At 40.7% G+C, this 22040-nt stretch overlaps 1 protein-coding gene across 1 annotated transcript in view; it reads right to left on the bottom strand.

Annotated features, from left to right (window-relative positions):
- Positions 1 to 22040, bottom strand: part of LOC133401944 (raftlin-like) — an 85271-nt gene that overhangs the window by 34527 nt on the left and 28704 nt on the right. Inside the window, exons 4-5 of the mRNA XM_061675476.1 lie at positions 11858 to 12035; positions 3069 to 3177 (exon numbers count right to left, since the gene is read on the bottom strand). Coding sequence (XP_061531460.1) covers positions 3069 to 3177; positions 11858 to 12035 — 287 coding nt within the window. The remainder of the gene's footprint in view (positions 1 to 3068; positions 3178 to 11857; positions 12036 to 22040) is intronic.

The raw sequence follows: 22040 nt of genomic DNA on the forward strand, positions 1-22040 counted from the left end.
GCGAGGCGATGGCTGCCACGCCATGCTGCTCCTTGCCATGCGTCCAAATGGAATCACACAGATAAAATGTTGTTTTTTTCATTTAAGGCTAATGCATGCAGGAGGGGTGATGGACGGGGTGATGGAGCGTTTGGGCAAAGGGGGGTTGAGATGAATGAATTCATTCACGCATTAGAATGAATTCATTTTCAATAACACTATCGTCATTAATATAATTTTATTACAGGCTTTGTTTGGCAAAGTAGAACACACACATTAATTATAATAATGTTATACAAAGCACACCCACAGTGTTAGGTCGGCAATCTAATGAGATCTGCTATCAAAACATCTGCCTGTCGAAAAATAATAATGCTCACTATTGAATGACACTGTCAGTGAGGTGTTTATTAGAACATATGTTTATTGTGTCTCATGTAGTGGTCGTCATCACATTATGACCATAAGATTGTGGCCGGTAAGTGCATATATTTACCTTCCTTCCCAAGGTGATCTCGCAATATATCATTGACTACTGTAAGAATGTGAGTGTTTAAATAATGATATCCCACAATCATCTTGCAGCAGATTGCAGTATTTGTGTTTACGGTTGTGCATGTGTCTAAATAGTATTTTATCATAAATGGAGTGAATCGCATTGTAATTAAAGTGAATTACATCATATTGTGTTGCAACTGGAGTGAACTGTTTATTAGTGGAATTGGAGTGAATCTCACCGTAATTGCTGTGAATTGAATTGTATTGTAATTAGAGTAAATCGTACTGCATCGTAAATGGATTGAATCATATTGCATTGGAGTGAAATGTAGCATAATTGGAATGAAATGTATCACTTCATAATTGTAGAGAATTGTCTCCTACTGTAATTGGAGTGAATCGTATTGTATTGTAATTTAAGTAAATCATACTGTATAGTGATGAATGAATGAATAGTGATGAATTTTAATGTCAGGGAATCGGATCGTGTTGTAATTGGGGTGAATCGTAATGTGTCGTAATTGGAATAAATCATAATTTGAGTAAATTGTACTGTCCTGTAATTGGACTGAAACGTGAATGTAGCATATTGTATCATAATTGAAGAGAAATGTACTGGATTGTAATTTGAGTGAATTGTAATTTTTATTATTTTTTTAAAAATATATTTTAAAAAAATTACAGTGCATTTGAAGGGTCATCCTGAAATTTCACCCGAAAGCCCAAGATCCTAACTTTTTGTGAATTGTGATTGATCTGTGCCTCGTGATCCAAAAAGTCAAAAAGTCCTGCTGTTTGTGCAATGAGCCGAGACCTCCTGGGATCAGGAATGATTGCTGTGGGTGTCACGGTGATATATTCATGACACAGTTGAGATACTTCTGTCTGGATCCGCCACGAACAAATGCACCCGTCAGACACATCCTTGGGCGCAACCGTTTCCCGCAGCTTAAACACCGAGAAGGTAGCGAGAAGGTGAGCCAGATGCCTTTCAGGTCAAAGCATTTTGCGCTGCTCTCTTTCCCCTTTGTTAGCCAAGATGATTGCGAGGCAGAAACTCCGCTGAACAATATTTCGGAAGCATCCCTCCAGGCAGGTAACAACAATTTTGAATCTTTCCTTTTTTCTCCCGGTGATGGTATTAAGGAGCAGGCATTTGAAGGTCATGACGGAAGCCGCCGGATAATGACAGATTGAGAGAAAGCCAAAATAATGATAGAGAAAGAAAAAGTCGTCCGTGTTCATCTCACTTGGAATAGAATTCCAGCATTCCCGCTCAGCTCGGCAGATGAAAATGATAAGCAGCGGTAATGAGGTCCAACAGGACGGCAGAAGCATGACTAATGGAAGGGCAAAGAGGGTTCGAGGGGAGACTTCGGGAGGGGCCGACATCACGGCAGTAGTTACATGTACAGGATAGCTTGTGGAGAAGAAGATGATGAAGTGTGTATGTTATGTCTCGCAGTGCCCACAGGAAGATAAGACATATCACATTGCATCGTAATTACACTAAATAGTACCGTAATTGGAAAGAATTGTATAGCATTATATCAGTGAATCTTATACCATCTTAACTGGAGTGAATCGTATTGTAATTGGAGTGATTCGTATAACATCCAAATAAGAGTGACATCGTAGCTAGAGTGAATTGTAACGTAAATTGAGTATCATATCGCATCATAATTGGTGTGAATCATACCATCCAATGAGTGAATAAATCTTAATGAATTGTAGCTGGAGTGAATCGTATTATAAATGGATGGGGTCAATCCTATTATATTGACTCGTAATTTGAGTTTATTGCATTGTATCAAAACTGGAGAAAACCGTATTGTATACAGCTGGAGTACATTTAAAATATATGAAATTCAGGGAATTCTGTTTTATCATAGCTGGAGTGATTAATATCGTAAATTCAGACAATTGTACCTTAATTCTACTGCCATTGACAGCTTTAGAAGTCAATTATCCATGTTATCTTGGAAGGTTGGGTGTGAATGAGTTAAATAGAGTAAATCTTATTGGATTTTAAGTTGTTACTGGAGTTAATCGTATCATAAATAGAGTGAATCATATCATATTAAATCATATTTGGCGGGAATGGTTTTGTATTGGAATTGGAGTCAATTGTATAGTAATTTGAGTAAATTGTAGTCTAAATGGAGTAAATCATATTGTAATTGTTCTGAATCATATTCTACAGAGTATCCTATCGCTACTTTATTGAATTGTATTGCATTGTAATTGCAGTGAATTGTATTGTAGAGTAAAAGGAGTGAACTGAATTGTCATTGGAGTGAATCGGATTTCGTTTTATTGTAGTTGGACTGAATCGTATGTGTCGCATCTTCATTGAAGTAAATTATATCATAAATGCAGTGAATCCTAGTGAACTATTGTATTGCAAATGGAATGAATCGTATTGTAATTGGAGTGAATCATACCATAAAAGTGGGAAATCGTATTGCATCGTAACTGGGGACAATCACATTGCTTTGTAATTGTAATAAATTATATTGTAATAGGAGCTTATTGCGTCGCATCATAATTGGAGTGAATGGTATTGTATGTTATCTTATTTGAAATGTAACCTTCTTGACGTATCCCTGGATGAGCTCTGGGGTTGGCACCTGCTCTGCGGGCAGACACTGCTCCAGCTGCAACCTGCATGGCGGGCACACCGCCTGCCTCCTGTCCACCCTGCGGGAAGAGCACAGCATTAGCTTCGCTCTGACTTTGATGTAAAGTTAAAATGGAGATTTCACTTCGAAAAAAAAGAAGTGAATAACGTGTTGTTCTCTGCGGCCGTGTAACACGCTGAGCGTGTAAACACTTGCTGGCGGGACTGTTGGCCTGCGGGAGGCGAAGACGACAATCAAACAAACTTAAAGACACACGCAGATGAAAAGGAGGCAAAGGCAGGAAATTCCATGTAAATCTCCCACCACAACACACACATAGACACACATGCACAGAACCTCCCCTCACACACGTGGGTATTCAGGCTGGCTGCTTTCTATTTATAAGAAGACGTTTCCCCTCCGGTCTTCTCCCACGTTGGCCCCCAGGAGGACAACGCCGCCACTTCCATCTCCCTGCTGCTCATCCTGTTGACAAGAAGCCCCGCACGGCCTTTTCCTCACCACATGCATGTGTGTGTGTGTGTGTGTGTGTGTGTGTGTGTGTGTGTGTGTGTGTGTGTGTGTGTGGTGCGCGCATGACTAGAACGTAGTCACCCGACATGCAGCAGGGTGCATTAAAGCTTCTGGTGTTCGACCTCGCGTGGGGATAAGATGACACTTGCCGACTTTTAACACCTCATGTACACACAAACACACGCACGCACGCACACACACACACGGAAGGACAACTGGATGCCACTCACTAAAGTCACTTTCATAACAGTGGAAACCCTCTTCAGAATTGGAGGGATTTGTGTCACATCAGAATTGGAGTGAATCATATCGTAATTGGAGTGAATCATATCGTAATCATAATTCAGACATGCAAAGACCAAAGGCGTGAAAAAGGTGACCAAAAACAATTTTTGTTTTTTAAACTGTAAGGGCTCTAGGGGGGATGCCCCGGGCCCCCGCAGAGATGTTTTTTTATTCAATGTGAAAATGCAAAAGACCAGTGCAACAAATACAACACTGGCTGATCTGATGTGCAAAAATGTTGCTTAAACGTAAGAGTAGCAATAGAGGATGTCTGCTCCAGACTTGGGTAGAGTAGCCAAACATTGTCAAATAAGAGTACTGTTACTTGACAATAATGTGACTCAAGTAAAAGTAAAAAGTAGTCCTCCAAAAAATTACTTGAGTAAGAGTAAAAGGTACACAGTGAAATAATTACTCAAGTACTGAGTAAATAGCGAGTAACCTAATTTTCTTAACCACAGCATGAACAGCAATAGAATAAAAAAAATAAAATGTGAACGTCCAAATTCTGATATTGCTGTGTTTGTGTATGTATGCACAGCCAAAACTACAACAAAACATCTGCAATTTACTGCAGTGTTTTATCAAGTTACAAGTGGGTGGAAATCCCATCATAATCGGAAGGAATCATAGCATAGAATAAATCGTATCGTTATTAGAGTGAATCGCATCGTAATTGGAACGAATCAGATAATAATTGGAGTGAATGTACTATAAACGGATTGAACCATGTCCTAAATAGATTGAATAGTTTTGTACTGTTTCGGAACTGGACTGAATCATATCGTGCATAGAGTGAGTGTATCGTGAATAGATTGAACCATATTCAAACTGGATTGGATCGTTATGTATTGTAGTGGAATTGGAGTTAATATTGTAAATGGATTGAATCATTTTGTATTGTATTTGAATTGGACTGAATCGCATCATAATTGGAGTGAATCATATTGGAAATGGCATGTGACAGTATACAATACTTACATATTAATGATAATTGGCCTGTATTTTTTCATCCATTGTGGATTTTAACTAAAAAATGTTTTTATGCTTTTTATGAAGACACCTGTTAACTGTTTTAAATTGTGGGGGGGAAAAAATGCATAATATGAAAAAACCTTGGTTGGCCTGGTCTGAGAAAGCGTTGTGGCTCGGTCGTCATGGTGACTGTTATAACAGTAAGGGCGAATGTGTCACTAGAATCCAACAATGTAGAGTTGCATTCATTTGCTGTGACGATTTGTCAAGAGGATTTGTAAAGATTTTTCCCCGTCATGTATTTGTGGTGGCGGCATGGTGGCCGACTGGTTAGAGCGTCAGCCTCACAGTTCTGAGGACCCAGGATCAATCCCCGGCCCTGCCTGTGTGGAGTTTGCATGTTCTCCACGTGCCTGCGTGGGTTTTCTCCGAGCACTGCGGTTTCCTCCCACATCACAAAAACATGCATTAATTGGAGACTCGAAATTGGGTGTACCCCGCCTCCTGCCCGATGACAGCTGGGATAGGCTCCAGCACGCCCGCGACCCTAGTGAGGAGAAGCGGCTCAGAAAATGGATGGATGGATGGATGTATTTGTGGTCCAATTTGTAAACACAATGAAAATAAAGGCAGGAATTAAATCATGTTGTTTCGCCGTTCACATTGTCATAATGTCAAAAATGCCATCAAAGACTAATACAAACATACATTTCTGTATATAACTTTCCATTTAATCTATTTTTACATAAAACCTTGTACTCCGTTTGCAAGTGTCCAGGGAGTGATACGAGCTGTAGTTTGTACACACACAGACACACATTATGGAGCTTTTTCCAAGCTGTTCTCGTGTTACTGTACAAAGAAGAAGAAATTAAATTGAAATCTAATTAATTAAATGAACACGGAAATGGCCAGTGGGGGGCATCCACTTCGTCATTCGTGCGCTGGGAGTCTCGTGAAAACGGTTCCTCGGAGACAATCCAGGCCTCGAGAGCTCTAATGCGGTGTAATTTGATTTTGACGGGAAAAGGTTGAGACCACATCCAACATTGCATCCAGCATATCAAGTAGGCAACTAAAGGGGGGGGGGGGGGGTACAGTGGTGCCTTCACATACAAGTTTGATTTGTTCCATGACCACAGTTGTAACTCAAAACATTCGTATCTCAAATAATCTTTCCCATTGAAATGAACGGAAATGCCATTAATCTGTTCCAGCCTCCCAAAAGCCCCAATTTTTTTGTTTGTTTTTAAATAAGAAAAATAGCACTCTAAAATACTGTACTTGATAAAAACATGCAGTAATGAAAATTAAATAGACTGTTAAGACAAACGGTTTCTGAGACATTTTTTTTTACTTAAATTCAATGGACATTGTATTGGTTCCACCTGGGGACAGTATAATACAGACGTATGGATATACAGAGCCAGTCTCAGCTACACAGTAAGCTGAAATAATATTAGTCGTAGAAGATAAAGAATATATGCATGTGAGTATTGTTATATCACCTCTCTACATGTGTTGCTCCACCGTTTGTGTTAAAAGTTGAGTTCAGTAGAAAAGAAGTGCTTTGTCGCCATCTTGTGGCATTTATAGGAAATTATAAACCTTTTTGGGTCAGCTTCACTGACTCATGGTTTTTAAACGTATGTTTTTGGTTCATTGAAGATTAACTTGTCCACGGGGTGGAGTAAGGGAGTCACAGCGTGGGAGTCAGTGGTGCACAAAACGCAGCAATAACAGTGAATTTACAACAATTTTGTCCATCTTTTCTCCCCATTGGCTGTCCTTCAAAACAGAATACAAATGTTGTAGAATTATCACGTACAAGGGGACGCCTGCGTCACATCATTAAAGGTGACGGTTTCTGTTGTTTTAATACTAAATTCCAGTAAAGGGTGTGACAGAATTTACGGATTATAGCTTTAAGGGTTCAGCGAGAGTGAGAAAGAGAGACAGGATGAAGAGTGGAAATGAGGGAACGAGGAGAAGGGCATGAGGGAGTCATGGCAGGCTAGTGGGGGAGCAACGGAGTGCGCAGGACAAAATAACGGAGTGGGGGAAGCAATTGGTCCAAAATGGACGGGGCGCCTTATAATGCGGCGCACTTTATGTGTGCACCGAGTTCCAAAATCTGTAAATGTTGTTGTGTGACTTTAATGAGCGCTCCGCTTGACTGACTGGGAGCATTTCCTGCCGACACGCTGCTTATATAGAGGAAGGCGGACTTGACTGAGGACAGCATGCAGACGTAAAGGGGGAGGGGTGCGCATGACAGAGGACGCTAAAGACCCCCAGTAGGTATATAGTTCCAGTATGTCCTTCGGTTTGGCTAAGGACCCCCGAAAATGGCACCTAAGAAGAGACACGCTTACGAAGCACAGTTTAAACTGCAAGCTATTAGCTACGCGGAGGAACATGGGAATCGAGCAGCCGCGAGAGAATTCAAGATCAACGAATCCATGGTTCGCAAGTGGAGGAAGCAGGAAAACGAGCTTCGCCAATTCAAGAAGACGAAGCTGAGTTTCCGCGGAAACAAACTGCGGTCCCCTAATTGTGTTCATACTCGGCATTACGGTAATAAATCGCCAACTCGCCGCGAAAGCCAGCTTCAAAATAAAATAATACGGACGTCAATGTTCTTCGGTTAAGGAATGCAACCAGCAAGGTTAATTTGAATCTTGAGATGGTTAAAAATGTTTATTTTATTTGATATCTTATGAAAAATAAATGGTAACTGGACTTATATAGCGCTTTATCTACACCATCACAGTGCCCAAAGTGCTTTACAAAGCCTCACATTCACACACACATTCATAAACCAATGGGCGACTGCTGCCATGCAAGGCACTGCCAGGCCCACTGGGAGCAAATAAGTGCAGTCCAGTTACCATTTATTCTGTCCTATTTGCGAACACATCTTTACTAAGACTAGGAGGCAGCGCCGGGAGAGTTACGCCATAATTTGTGAATGGATTGTGGATGCTTGGGCTAAAGTGTCTGCTTGCACTGTTGTTTGAGCTTTTGTAAAAGACGGCATCATTTCTGAGGAGCCGCACGGCAACGAGACTGACTCAGACAATGACGAGAGGGAACCTGCCGTGTTTGATGGAGAACTTGCCCAGCTGTTCATTTCGGATACAGAAGATGAGGACTTTGATGGATTTGTGGATGAGGATTATCAAAAAATAACGAGAGTACATTGTTAAATTCTTCAATAAAGTACAACCGAACTCAGTTTTGCTCCCGCTGCCTTTTTAAAAACATTGTTTTAGCGTGCATGCATGCTACCGTATGTTTTAAGATAGCGTATGTTTTACCATGCATGCGGCCAATAATACGGTGCGCCTTATGTATGTGTTAAATACAGAAATAGACCCGTAACTGAGACTTCGCCTTTTAATACGGTGCACCTTATGGTCGAGAAAATACGGTAAGTTAGAAGGGGCGACAAAGAAGGACGGAAATAGAAAACAGAAGTGTTTGTGTTTGGGTCCTGGGGGCGTTCATGTTAAAAATGGCAGCGCGTCACCTGCAGTGTGAACTCTTGTCTTCATCTATCACGAGCGCCGCCTGCTTAGTCCTCTAACAAATGTCCACCACAGACACACCTGATGACTCCCCTCCCTCCTCCTCCCGTGGCCCGCAGGAGGTGTGAACAACATTTGCGTTGCATTAAGGTGACTGATGACGCCGTTTGGTGTTCATAGATGACTAGAAATAATATAAAAACTAGACTATAAAAAGAAATCCAGGCGAAGAAGTCGACTCCCTCCGGTGCCTTTCTTTTTCCCCCCCGCTCGAGCACTCCCTCCCTGCTTCCTTCCTTTCTTCTGTCCATCCATCCATGCCTTCCATCCATCGCTATGACAACACAGTGTTCCACAGAACATTTCCTCACATTTTCACCTGTTTGTGAGTCATTTCATGTTGGGCGCTCACCTCTATTGCTCTTTAAAGGGGGACCTCATTACCCCACACACACACCTCTTTTTTTTCCTCTCTCGTAATCAGCCAGTAATGATGAATACCTCCCATCAGCCACCGCCTGCTCGACTGTAACCTCGCCACGTCGCTCACTAATGGAACAGTGAGGGATTTGACAGTTGACATTTTATATTTTTCTGATGATGCAAGGGGGGATGTAGGGGAGGACAAATTGCTCCCCGTGTCAGTCAAGTGAGAGGTAGTTGTTGTCTCGTTTTAGAGCGTTTAGCTGAAGATCTCACACTGATGATGTTGACCATGTTTACATATGTTATTGTCCTTTGACAATTTGTGCTTTCACCTACACAAAAAAACAAAAAACTGCATTTTGAGGTCACTTTCTTTTCCAGTAATGTGGACATGTGAATTTCTTCTACTCGTTTGGTTGTTCTTTTTTTTCTTTATACAAGTAATTTGAAATTGTATTTTGAAACAATATTTTTGTCCCATGTAATCAAATTCACAATTAAAATATACAAAATAAAATATTGTACAAAAAAAAAAAGAATTTCAGAGGAGCTATATTAATGCCACATGATAAGTGCCATCCGATGTTTGTTTAACTCAAAATTTGCTATGACAACATGCGCATAACTTCAATACAAATCGTCATCAAATGTCAATGTCAAATGTCATTAAATTAATAAATAGAAAATCCGGCCTCGTCTGTGTGGAGTTTGCATGTTCTCCCCGTGCCTGCGTGGGTTTTCTCCGGGTACTCTGGTTTCCTCCCACATCCCAAAAACATGGACATAGTAGGTCAATTGAAGACTCTAACTTGCCCGTAGGTGTGAATGTGAGTGCGAATGGTTGTTTGTTTATATATCCCCTGCGATTGGCTGGCAACCAGTTCAGGGTTTACTCCGCCTCTCGCCCGAATATGGCTGGGATAGGCTCCAGCACACCCGCGACCCGAGGGAGGACAAGCTGTATGGAAAATGGGTGGATGGAATAAAAAATATTTAATAAAAAATGACTAAAGTGCATTAGTAATGTCAGAGCAAAAGAAGCATTATCTGTTTTTTTACTTAATCATTTATAAATATGTTTTTATTTTTTTAAAAACTTCTAACATGCATGTCAATTTCATTCAGACATAACATGAGGGTTAATATTATTATTAGTAGTAGCATGTCTTTTTAAGACAGACAGACAGACAGGAAGACACACAGGCAGACAGACACAGACAGACAGACAAATAGACAGATAGATAGATAGATAGATAGATAGATAGATAGATAGATAGATAGATAGATAGATAGATAGATAGATAGATAGATAGATAGATAGATAGATAGATAGATAGATAGATAGATAGATAGATAGATAGATAGAGCTGCTTTTTACAAGGGGGTGATTTGAAACTACTATTGAGCTGCATTTGAAGGTCATTGTTTGTCCTATAAATGTATTCTTCTTTTCATATTTTCTGGAGGTTGGGCGTCACTATTAACCTTCGCGGCAACCGTTATCTAAAAATGAAAATAAAACCATTGAATCATGATTTCCTATTGAATATAATTAGAATTGAGTAAGGATATTTTTGTGGAATTTTCTGCACTAAAAGCATCAAAGATGTACATACCACAGCTTGAATAATTCAACAAAAACGGCACAATTAGCTTGTCAAGTGACAGATTGTCTCACTAATTTTTTTTTGCTGCAAGCGAGGATTATTTTCTCCGAAATAAAAAAAAAAGACATCTGGGATGACACTCCACCCCCAAATGACTTCTTATTTTATTTACGACCTGTGTTAATCTTTAACATGTTTCCTCCATTCGTTACCGCATCATCTACCCTGGCGAAAATCTTTTATTTGAGGGATCCTGAACAAGACCACTCACTCAGTAGAGCCCCATGGAAAATTGGAAAAGGTCTGCCCCTGACACCAGTTTCATGGATTGACACGAAAATAAGTGGACATGTCTATCATAACATTAGCATTAGAAAGTCTCAAGTACCTATGTCTAAAATTGGGGGGGAGAGAGGGGAGTCCACCATTTTGGTTTGACGCAGCCTGGAATTTTGGCCAAATACTTTGACAAACTCCGACTAGGGAATTCACCCAAATGAACCTCAATCAGAAGCCTGGCCCATCTTAATGTGGGTGGAACATGGGATCAATTTTTGATGATTATTTCGAGGATTCTAGGAAAGAAAAAAAAAAGAAAAGAGAAAGTTAGCCCCTAACAGTTTTAGCAATCAACACCATATTTGGTGGGCATGTCTATCATAACAGAATGCATGAAAAAGTCTCAAGCACACATGTTTGAAAGTGAACAGGAAGTCAGCCATTTTGGTCTGAAGCAGTCAGTTCGGCGAATTCGGAATTTCTACTTCGGAAGTTGTCCAAATGAGCCTCAATCAGCTTTGAATGTTTTACACTTCAACTGGGAGTGAAAAATAAACAGCTTGAAGCAAGCACGTTTTGTATCTTATTTGAACAATTGTTCGCTATCTTTATAACTGCACACAGCCACTCTTAAAAAATACCAGCGTTAGCAGCAATAGCAGCAGCACTAAAAATATCTAGGATCATACTGTTTTTGACAATGACTTTTTTAGTATCGGTACACCGAACTCCTACTTGGGAATTCTTCCAAATATGCCCTATTTATCTAAACTGTTGTTCTTTTTTTATTATTAAAAATATATATTTAACCTTTAATTAAGCAGGATGGTCCCATTGAGATTAAAAACCTCTTTTTTTCAAGTGATACGTAGCCAAGACAGGCAGCAGCAGAAACACAAAGTTAGACATACAAAGAGAGACAAAGTACAATTTACAAAGCACAACATTTTGGATTTAACCATCTATGATTCATATGTAGGAACCAATTGTTCAGGCAGCCCAGCTAAAACATTGACATTCTATAGAAACTGCTTCCATGTCTTTTCAGTTAAAAACCAATGTATTATTTCTCCAGTAAATACAATAAGTGTGTGTTTATATAAAAAAAAAAATGAGCACATACCCATCGCTGATCTGGACCAGGATGGCACGGTAGAGTTGGTGTTGCGGGCTGTTGGACCCAGGGCCGCAGGGGTGGATGAATGGGTGGATGGCCGCCAGGAGGAAACCCTGCTGGTAAAGATCTTGCAACTGTTCTGGCAGCTCTCGCACTGATGACAGACGCAGCGTGGACGTCCCGCCTGAGAGACACAAACACAAATAGGGAGTCTGTCAGAACAGGGACATAACCCTATTGACCCTTTTCTTTGTCATTATTCTTTGGCCATATACAATTTTTCATCAAAATTTTCATGGCTTTCCCGTACTTCAAAAAATTATTCTTTGAAAATTCAGCACCCAAAACCAGTTTCACTTAGCGGCATGAAATTTGATAAGTCTATATAATGACTGGACCCACCAAAAAGTCTCAAGCAACCATGCCTGAAAAGACACAGGAAGTCTACCATCTTACTTTGAAGTCACCATTTTTGGGTCATTTTGCCATTTCTAGGGTTCCTTCAAAGCCAAACTCATCCGAGAGATTTTGTCTGATTGCTTCCAAATTTTAACAATGTATACAAAACAGACAGACAACGCTAAATTGTGAAAGATGTGTTTGAGGAAGTGAAATTTTATGTCTTGCCCCAAAAAAAACGAAAATGAAAATAATTCATCCCCAGGAACCAGGTTCACGTACCGGCATGAAATTTGTTAGACAGGCCTATCATAAGTAGATACACAAACATGTTTCAAGAAGCCATGCCTGAAAAGACACAGTAAGACTGCGAATTTGGTTTCATGTTAGGCCATTTTGCCATCTCCAGGGTTCCTGTTCGTCATTGAATGTGGGCAGAGCATGGCTAATAAGTTTGATGACTCACCATAAAACAACTAACTATAACTTGACTACCTTTTGCTCATTAAAATGCACAACAGAAAAAAAACATCACATTACTCAAAAAAATTACTTTTACAACTGATGAAACAAACATTATTGGCGAGCATTCTTGAGCAATAATCTGCAGCTGTAGCAGGAGTTAAAGTATAATTAAAACTGTCATACAAAAAAAAAAAAAAAAACCTAAATAAAAGATCTGATGATTTGCAATTCAGATAGCAATGTGATTAAGAATTCACTCCAGGTTGGTTTTGCTAAATTAGCCTTGCCGCTCCAGACTTAATCAGAGGAGATCAAAATCCAATCAGCGCTGATTGCTGACACCGCATGTGCTTTTTGGCTTGGTGGTCCGAGAGTAGTAGCGTTAGCAGTGGCTAATGAGCTGCAATCAGCCAGCGTTGTTAAATAAAAACGTGTTAGCTGCTCAGCACTGGAGATCAGGCTTTTTAACTAAAGTCGCTAACATCTTGCACGGTCTAGTCTATGCCTGAAGGGTGGCCGTGACTGTCTTGATAGAGAATGCAGCAATGGATTGTGGGTAACATTTAGAGCAATGATTTCCAGCCACTGCACCATAAGAGATCATCAGTTGTACCGGTGCACTTTTAATCACCAATTCAACAAATGGTAAGAAACACATAATAAGCACATTCATACACAAGCTGCCAATGCCCGCAACTCACGCAACACGCAGACTGGCTAACAGGCAAGCCAGTTAACAGCAAGCCAACTCGACACTGTCATTGCAGACGCCTACGTCACTCATCAGGCCAGGCCCCGCCTTTTAATGCCATACAAACTCAAAGTCACAGATACTACAATAGAAATGTGAGCATGGTGACCACAAGTGGACAAAAATAATACCTGCACCTGACATAAACATTTTATTGTGTTTAATAACACAAACTCAGATTTTATCTGATTAATTTAATAATCGATGGGGTAATCGATAGGATACTAGATTCTAAAAATATTTCATAGCTGCAGCCCTATTTCTCTCACCAAAAGTCAGCTAAGATAGACTCCATCTCACCTGTGATCCTAATGAGGACAAGTGGTATAGAAAATAGATCTATGGAGACGCAATATAAATGCTCTTCTACCTTTGCCAATTACATCCATTTATTATCCAAAATCAATAGTCTTTGATATGACATTGAGTAACGCTTGGAGAAGCCTGGTTGAGAACTGTGTCTGCTAGCAAGAGTACAAATCTAACATCCCGACATGTCCTCCCAGAAAGCAAAGTATTATGGAAGTGCTGACAAAAGAAGCAAAAGAAGAAGATAAAGAAGTGTCCTCAGTGGGCGCAAGTGATCCCCGTCTAAAAACACTTCCCCCAAATTTCTCAATCACACTGTCCTACTGCACCACAATGCTGCCGCTTTGGAAACTAACAGGCATGAAGGAATTAACAAATAAATAGGCCGTCATGGAAAATGACTGAAACATACCTCCCTCCTCCAATTTCCATCTTCCTGCACCACTGGCGCATTAATCCTTCTGTGATCCCTAATTTGGTTTTCTTGCCTTTGGTGCTAGAAGAACTCCTGGTGGAGGGAAGCTTTAACGGTGCGACAAGGTTCAGAGCAGGAAGTGAAAAGCAGAGAAGAGTAAATAAGAAGCGATTTCAATTAGCCATGGAAACAACCACGGGCCACTTCTTCCCGAGTGGGCGCTAATCACCCTGGGTGTCGCTATTAATCCCGTCTTTTAAAAACACACGCGTTTATTTCATCATTGGAGATCACAGAGCCTCAGTGAAAGCGTGCTTTCTCGATTCTGGAGTTGACAACCACGATATCTGAAATGGAAGAGAGGTAATGTTTCATGTGGCGATAACATGAAAATGTCAGTGTTAGCCAAGCTGGATCCAAAATGTACAAATTATCATGACATTTCCATATTGACTGGGTCTGAATTGTAATGCGTTTTATGTCTTGAGTTACTTTTATCAAAACAACTCCAGAACTCTATATTTTAAAATTAACTTGAATAAATGTATGTCTTTTAAGAAGACAACAATGTCAAAACACTTAATAACCCTACTTTAATTTTTTGTACTTTTTCAACAGAAAATCTAACATTTATGACAGGTCAATAACAAACATTTATTTATTTACAAGTCAATAACAAACATTTATTTGCCACTAAGTGTCACCACGACCAATCGGTGGCAGCGCTTGCTCCTTTAATGATTGACATCATTCCACCCAGATGCGTCAAAAGTCACTGAAAAGCCAGCCAATGACTAGAGAAAGGTGAGACACAGAAACTCAAGTAACACAGACAGGTAAATGAATATTTGATTATTGAGATTATAACAGGTAAAATAGTAATAGTACTATATTATAGTGACTGTAATTGTGTTACTTTTGTCGTGCATTATAGCAGCAATATTGTACAAGGCATGAAAGTAACCATCCATGTAGCGACAAAATACACCAACAAAAAAATGACATGAAATACAGGAAGTTCTTGACGTGTGTGTGTATGTGTGTGTAACATACATGGAAACAAACTGGCATTATGACAAATCACAGCAAAAAATAGACGTTTTTCTGTCTGACAGAGAACAAATTGGTTTTCCATGAAATTGTGTTAGCGCAGCGTCAGACAGGAACATTAAACACAGCGATGCTTGGGGGGCTTGTTTATATGGATGTACCATGAGGGTGGCGTAGGTAGCCTCGGGGGTTGGATGCCGAATGGCTGATGGAGTGACAACTCCTAATCAAAGATGGCAGCAAACAATTTAAGGAGGAAATTGGACCTGGAGGTGACGTGACGCCACCCGCCGTGTTTGTCTGCGCTGGTATCATGCGCCATAACATTTTTATTTATGCTGATATTCACTCTACCTTGTGTGTTGTAACTAAAAAGATCTCTTTATCCCCGATAAAATTCAAATTATAATCTTATTAGAAGAATGTTTCAAGGAACTCGGTTGTGCCATTTTTGCATAATCTTGATTACAAACGACAAAAACAATTGCTCTAGCCTTTGCAGTTTCATGTTAAGGTAACTATGGAAAATAATTAACTCCAAACATGTGTCACCAATTACAATGTATCATGGTTCTGATCTAATTCCAACTCAAACCTGTAGAGACAAAGTTTTTGGGAAATCAGTTGTGCTGTATTTTGCATAATCCTGCCAACAAACAGCAATAAAAACAATATCTCTTGTCACAGTTTCACTTTATGGTAACTATTTACGGCAAAGAGTTAACACCAAAAATGCGTCACTAATTACAACACATAACGTTTCCGATCGAATTCTAACTAAAATCTCTGGAGAACAAAGATTCGTGGAAATCGGTTGTGCTATTTTTGCATCATCGGGTGAAACAAACAATACCCCTTACCATCACACTTTCACTGTAATTATTTACAGCAGATGCAACTACAAAAAAATGCATCACAAATTACAAAGGATCACTTTTCCAGTAAAATTCACCGTGCCTGAAACCTAGATTGAAACCCTAATTTTAGACTATAATTGAAAACCATGAGTAACTGACAGGCGGCACGGGTGGTCGACTGGTTAGAGGGTCTGCCTCACTGTTCTGAGGACCGGGGTTCAATCCCCTGCCCCGCCTGTGTGGAGTTTGCATGTTCTCCCCGTGCCTGCGTGGGTTTTCTGCGGGCACTCCGGTTTCCTCCCACATCCCAAAAACATGCATTAATTGGGGACTCTAAATTGCCCGTAGGTGTGAATGTGAGTGCGAGTGGCTGTTTGATTGTATGTGCCCTGCGATTGGCTGGAAACCAGTTCAGGGTGTACCCCTCCTCCTGCCCGATGATAGCTGGGATAGGCTCCAGCACGCCCGCGACCCTAGTGAGGAGAAGCGGCTCAGGAAATGGATGGATGGCTGGAGTAACTGGAAACCCTAAATTGAAACACTGACCCTGGCAAGAAACATGAATTTGAAACCGTAACCCTTGGTTGAAACTCAAATTTAAAATGCTAAACCTGTTGTGAAAGCCTAATTTGAAAGTTAAACCTGACTAATAAATCCCAATTTGAAATTCCTATGAAACACTTTGGAACCATAATTTGAAACCCTAATCCAGTCTTGAACCCCTAATTTGAAAACTTTATTTGACACACTAACCCTGGTTTGTAATATTGAAAACCCTAATCCAAGTATGAATGCCTAATTCTAAATCCTAATTTGAGACCCTAACCCTTGTCTGAAACTTTGAATACTCGCTCGTAATGTTGTTCGAAAATATCAGGAAATACCTTCCATTCGGCACAAAGACCTTATTGATTTTAATCAATAATACTTCATACTATGTCGGAGCAATAACCCTATTTCATAAATAAAATAACATATATAAATAGAGGTGCCATGGTGTAAGACTGGTTAGCACATCTGCATCACAGTTCTGAGGACCTGGGTTCAAATTCCAGCCTCGCGTGCGTGGAGGTTGTATGTTCTCCCCGTGCCTGTGTAGGTTTTCTCCGGGTACTCGGGTTTCCTCCCACATCCCACAAACATTTGTGACAGGTTAATTGAAGACTCTAAATTGCCCTTAGATGTGAATGTGAATGGTTGTTTGTTTATCTATGTGCCCTGCGATTGGCTGGCGAGCAGTTCAGGGTGTACCCTGCCTCTCGCCCGCAGACAACCAGGATAGGCTCCAGCACGCCCGCGACTCTATTGAGGATAAGAGGTATGGAAAATGAATTAATAAATATATAGAACAATTAATTAATCATAACTGGAGGTGACAAAAGTAATGTAACAATAAGCAGAACATCTCATCCTCAAAAGTGAGAAAGTCACACAATCAAGTCTACTTTGATGCCTTGGTTGTGCGAGGCTGCCATCACTCAGCAGGTTTAAAAATAGATGAGTAAATATGAAATTAATATGCACACGCGCAACGCCTCCGGGAGCAAAATTTGCATGCGAAGAGAGAAAAATAGGCTGGCATCAATTATGCGCCCGCTGCCACGACGATGAATGTCTGGAGGTTTGAGGTGGGTTTGTTTTAGCCTCCACTAAGACAAACTAACACACACAGGAAACAAATGTGGATTTCAAAATTGAATAACACTTTCAAATTAAGTTTAAGGCTTCAAAATTAGGGTTTTAAACCTGGGTTAGGCTTTCAAATTAAGGTTAGGGTTTCAAATGAGGGTTTTAAACCTAGGTTAGGCATACTAAAGTTAGGATTTAAAAGTTAGGTTTCAAGCACAGGGTTTAAAAGGGGATTCAAACTAGGGTTAGTATTTCAAAGTATGGTTAGGGTTTCAGATTTTAGTTTCAAGGTTTTTAGGGTTTCAAAATAGTGTTTCGAAACTGTGTTAGGATTTTAAATTAGGGTTGCAAGACAGGATTGAAGTTAGTTTTACAAACAGAGATTAGGGTTTTAAAACAGGATTGGGCTTTCAAAATAGGGTTTACACTTTTCAGAATTCATTTAAACTAGAATTAGGGTTTCAAATTTTGGTTTCATGTCTAGTTTAGAGCAAAGTAGGGTTTCAAGACAGGGTTGAGGTTTCAAGTTAAGATTTCAAGCGAGGGTTGTGGTTTTAAAGTAGGGTTTGAAAACAGGATTGATGTTTTAAAGTTGGTATTTAAAACAGGATTAAGGTTTTACACTCGGGCTGGGGTTTCAAATGTAGGTTTCAAGCCTGGATTAGGGTTTCAGAGTAGGGTTTAAAGACAGGGTTAAGGTTTCCAAATAAGGTTTTAAACAAGGATTAGGGTTTCAGTAATGGGTTAGGGTTTTAAAATGGGGTTAGGATTTCAAACTAGGGTTAGGGTTTGAAATTCAGGTTTCAGGCTTGGGTTAAGGTTTTTCTGTAGGATTTCAAACCAAGTTTAGGATTTCAAATTAGAGGTTCAAGGACATTGTTAGGGTTTCAAACTAGGGTTAGGGTTTGAAATTCAGGTTCCAAGTCTGGGTTTGGGTTTCAAATTAGGGCTTCAAAGCAAGGGTTAGGATTTTAACGTAGGATTTCAAGAGGGTTGAGGCTTCAAATTAGTCTTTTAATCCAGGGGCAGGGTGTCATGTTTCAAGCCTGGGGAAGTGTTTCAAAGTAGGATTTCAAAAACAAAACGTGGTCCAACATGTTAACAGTGCTAATATGAGACGCCTGTTCCATCACTTGCAGAAAGTACCGTACTTCCTTTATGAGAGCACTTGAATAATGAATGATGTGCTCCATATAAACCTGCGCCCCCATCAAGTCTTTGCTGTAATTGGCCTTTTACAGTCGACTTTTCTCCCTGTGAAGTCACCGTCTTGTTATTCAGCGGCCAATTAAAATAAGGCCTCAGACCTGCAGGGACTCCTGCGGGCGTCCCTCTTTCCCATCATTAGCCCCCAAAATGCGCCCGCCGTCCTTGCCTCTCCTTCCATTGCCTTCCATTCTCCTCCTCCTCATCCTCAGCTTCTCTTCCTTTTCTTGCTTTACTCACCGTGGGAGACGAGTACCTTGTGTTTTTGCCACTCTGAAGCCCCCCACGCATGTTTTTGGGATGTGGGAGGACCCCGGACTACCCGGAGAAAACCCACGTGCAGGCACGGGGAGAACATGCAAACTCCACACAGGCGGGACCGGGATTTGAACCCCAGTCCTCAGAACTGTGAGGCAGATGTGCTAAGCAGTCGCTTACAGTGCCGCCAACAAAAATGTTAAAAGTAAATATTTAACAAGATATACTCACTTACATCATCTTTTTTTTTTAGGAAAGTGCACCATCAATTGTCATCAAACTACTATCAATAAATTCTCCAAAAACTACAGCTTCTCAAATTAACGATTTAAACAAATAATAAAATAACAAAACATAGATTTTAAAAGGTAAAACAGCTTAAATCTTGAGGAAAGTGCAGCTTGTCCTCTTTTTACACAATGAAGAAAGTCACACTTGGGAACAACACATTGCAAATGTGTAATTATTATTATGTGTGTAACGGTATGCCAAATGTCAGACGGTGACGTCTACATCTGCTGCGTTACTAGATGTTTCCTGAATGGAATGGCATTGAGCAGTAAATTCCGACATGAATCTCCAGAATACACTGACACCGAGCGCCTCCTAGCCAGGCAGTCTGTCTGTCTGTGTGGAACTTCCCAGGTGACATGTTGCATTTGTCTCCCATCGCTAAGGAAGCGACGAGGCAGGCAGTCGCTACAGTACTGACATTTCAAGCTCCACATTGGAGGAATGTCAAGTGAAAGTCTTCTGATTTGTGAACTTGGCAAGATTGGAGAGAGACGGCATGTGTGTGTGTGTGTGTGTGTAAAATAGTTAATCAGATCCTTGGTCAGTCATGAGTAGGGTTGGGCATCGAGAGGAAGCGGGACTATCGTTCCGGTTCTCACGGAATCGTTCAAATTTAAAAATGTTGGTTCCCAGTTTCGATGCCTAGTCCGCCCCCCCCGAATAAGAAGTGGGGAAAACCAACGAAGCGGCAAAAACCAACGAAGAAGAAGAACGCTCACAAAGACGTGCTTGTGCCTAACGGCGGCGGCGAACAAAAGTGTGTCTTAACTTTGTTAAAATTAATGACCAGTCGGCTCAGTGCAACACTTGGAATAAGATTATATTGTGCAAAGAAGGCTTTCACGATGTGGAGCGTGTGACGCACTCCGAGCCTCAGCCTACACACCGACTTCAGTGAAGTCAACTCTCAGTCAGTTGGGTGAGTGAAACAATAAAATATGTCTCTGCCAACATTGAGACAGCTAACAAGGTAAACGGTTGGTTGATTGCACTTTTGCATTGATGGCTTTTAGCGTTTACTTTAGTCTTCAAACCAACGTAAGAGCTGATGACAGAAGAAAAAAAAAGCTTAACATTGAGCTAAAACTTCACCATAGCAACTTTACATCACAATGAATTGGGACAAAATTCACACTACACTAACCTTGTGCCTCATTTGTGGGTAGGGAAAGGAATCAACGTTTTATAGCATTTAGTTCCATCCATAAAAAAAAAAAAAAATATATCACCGGTGCCATGTGAAGTTACTTTTCGTGCCAAAGTGCTGAGTTCAGTTGCGTACCCTTCAAAATAAAGGGCTCCAAGCTTAAAACAGGAAACTTGCACATACAAACCATTTGACGTGATAAAACATCCATCCATCCATCCATCCATTTTCTGAGCCGCTTCTCCTCACTAGGGTCACGGGCGTGCTGGAGCCTATCCCAGCTGTCATCGGGCAGGAGGCGGGGTACACCCTGAACTGGTTGCCAGCCAATCGCAGGGCACATACAAACAAACAACCATTCGCACTCACAGTCACACCTACGGGCAATTTAGAGTCTCCAATTTATGCATGTTTGTGGGATGTGGCAGGAAACCGGAGTGCCCGGAGAAAACCCACGCAGGCACGGGGAGAACATGCAAACTCCACACAGTCGGGCCCGGGGATTGAACCCGGGTCCTCAGAACTGTGAGGCTAACGCTCTAACCAGTCATCCACCGTGCCGCCCGTGATAAAACAGTCCCAAATAATGATTTCAACAATACTATATTTAACTTTTAGCTGAAACATTAATTAATGAATATTAAGTCAATTGGGTTAGTTCCACGCACATTGCCTTTTAGATCATAGGTTTGATAGTGATACTGGTTATAAAGAACCCCGATTCAAATGTTCATTTTACTCTATGCTGCGGCCTGCTAAGAAAATGGATGTTCATAATTTGGACACCCTTTATTTAAACCATGCAAACTTTTTTGACCCAGCCCCCTAAAAGAATCTGAATCGAGAATCGTTTGGAACCGGAATCGAAATAAGGAATCGGGACGGGAATCGGTCAAATTCAAACGATGCCCAACCCTAGTCATGAGTGTTGCAAAAAAAAATAAAAAATACATTTTTAAAAATGCTGCTTTGGCGATTACATGATCGCGTTTTCTGAAATCGCAATTTCACTCAGAAAACGATAAATTGTTCAACCCTATTATACAGTAATTTGTTGCCATCTTCAAGGATGACAAGGTAATTACCCACCTAATGGACGACCTGTGGCGCCGCCTCAACACCCTGAGAGTGTAATCATTGAATTTCCACATCTAAATTATGCTAATGGAAACAAAGCTCTGCCTTTTAAGCAGAACATGTGATATTTGACTCATGCCAGCGTGTTTGACTACCAGGAAGTTGTGCGGCAGGCTGCATGGAGCAGCCCGGAACAAAAAAAAAAAAAGCCTCCACATCTAAGCCCCTCGCTCGTCTCTTGGCAACTGTCAGCAGCGGAAAAGACGGACTAAACACACTTGCTTCCTGTGCTAGAGGTCCACTTTAATCCCAGACCATGCTTCTCTTTAAAA

This window comes from Phycodurus eques, chromosome 4, assembly GCF_024500275.1.
Source record: "Phycodurus eques isolate BA_2022a chromosome 4, UOR_Pequ_1.1, whole genome shotgun sequence".
NCBI lineage: Eukaryota > Metazoa > Chordata > Actinopteri > Syngnathiformes > Syngnathidae > Phycodurus > Phycodurus eques.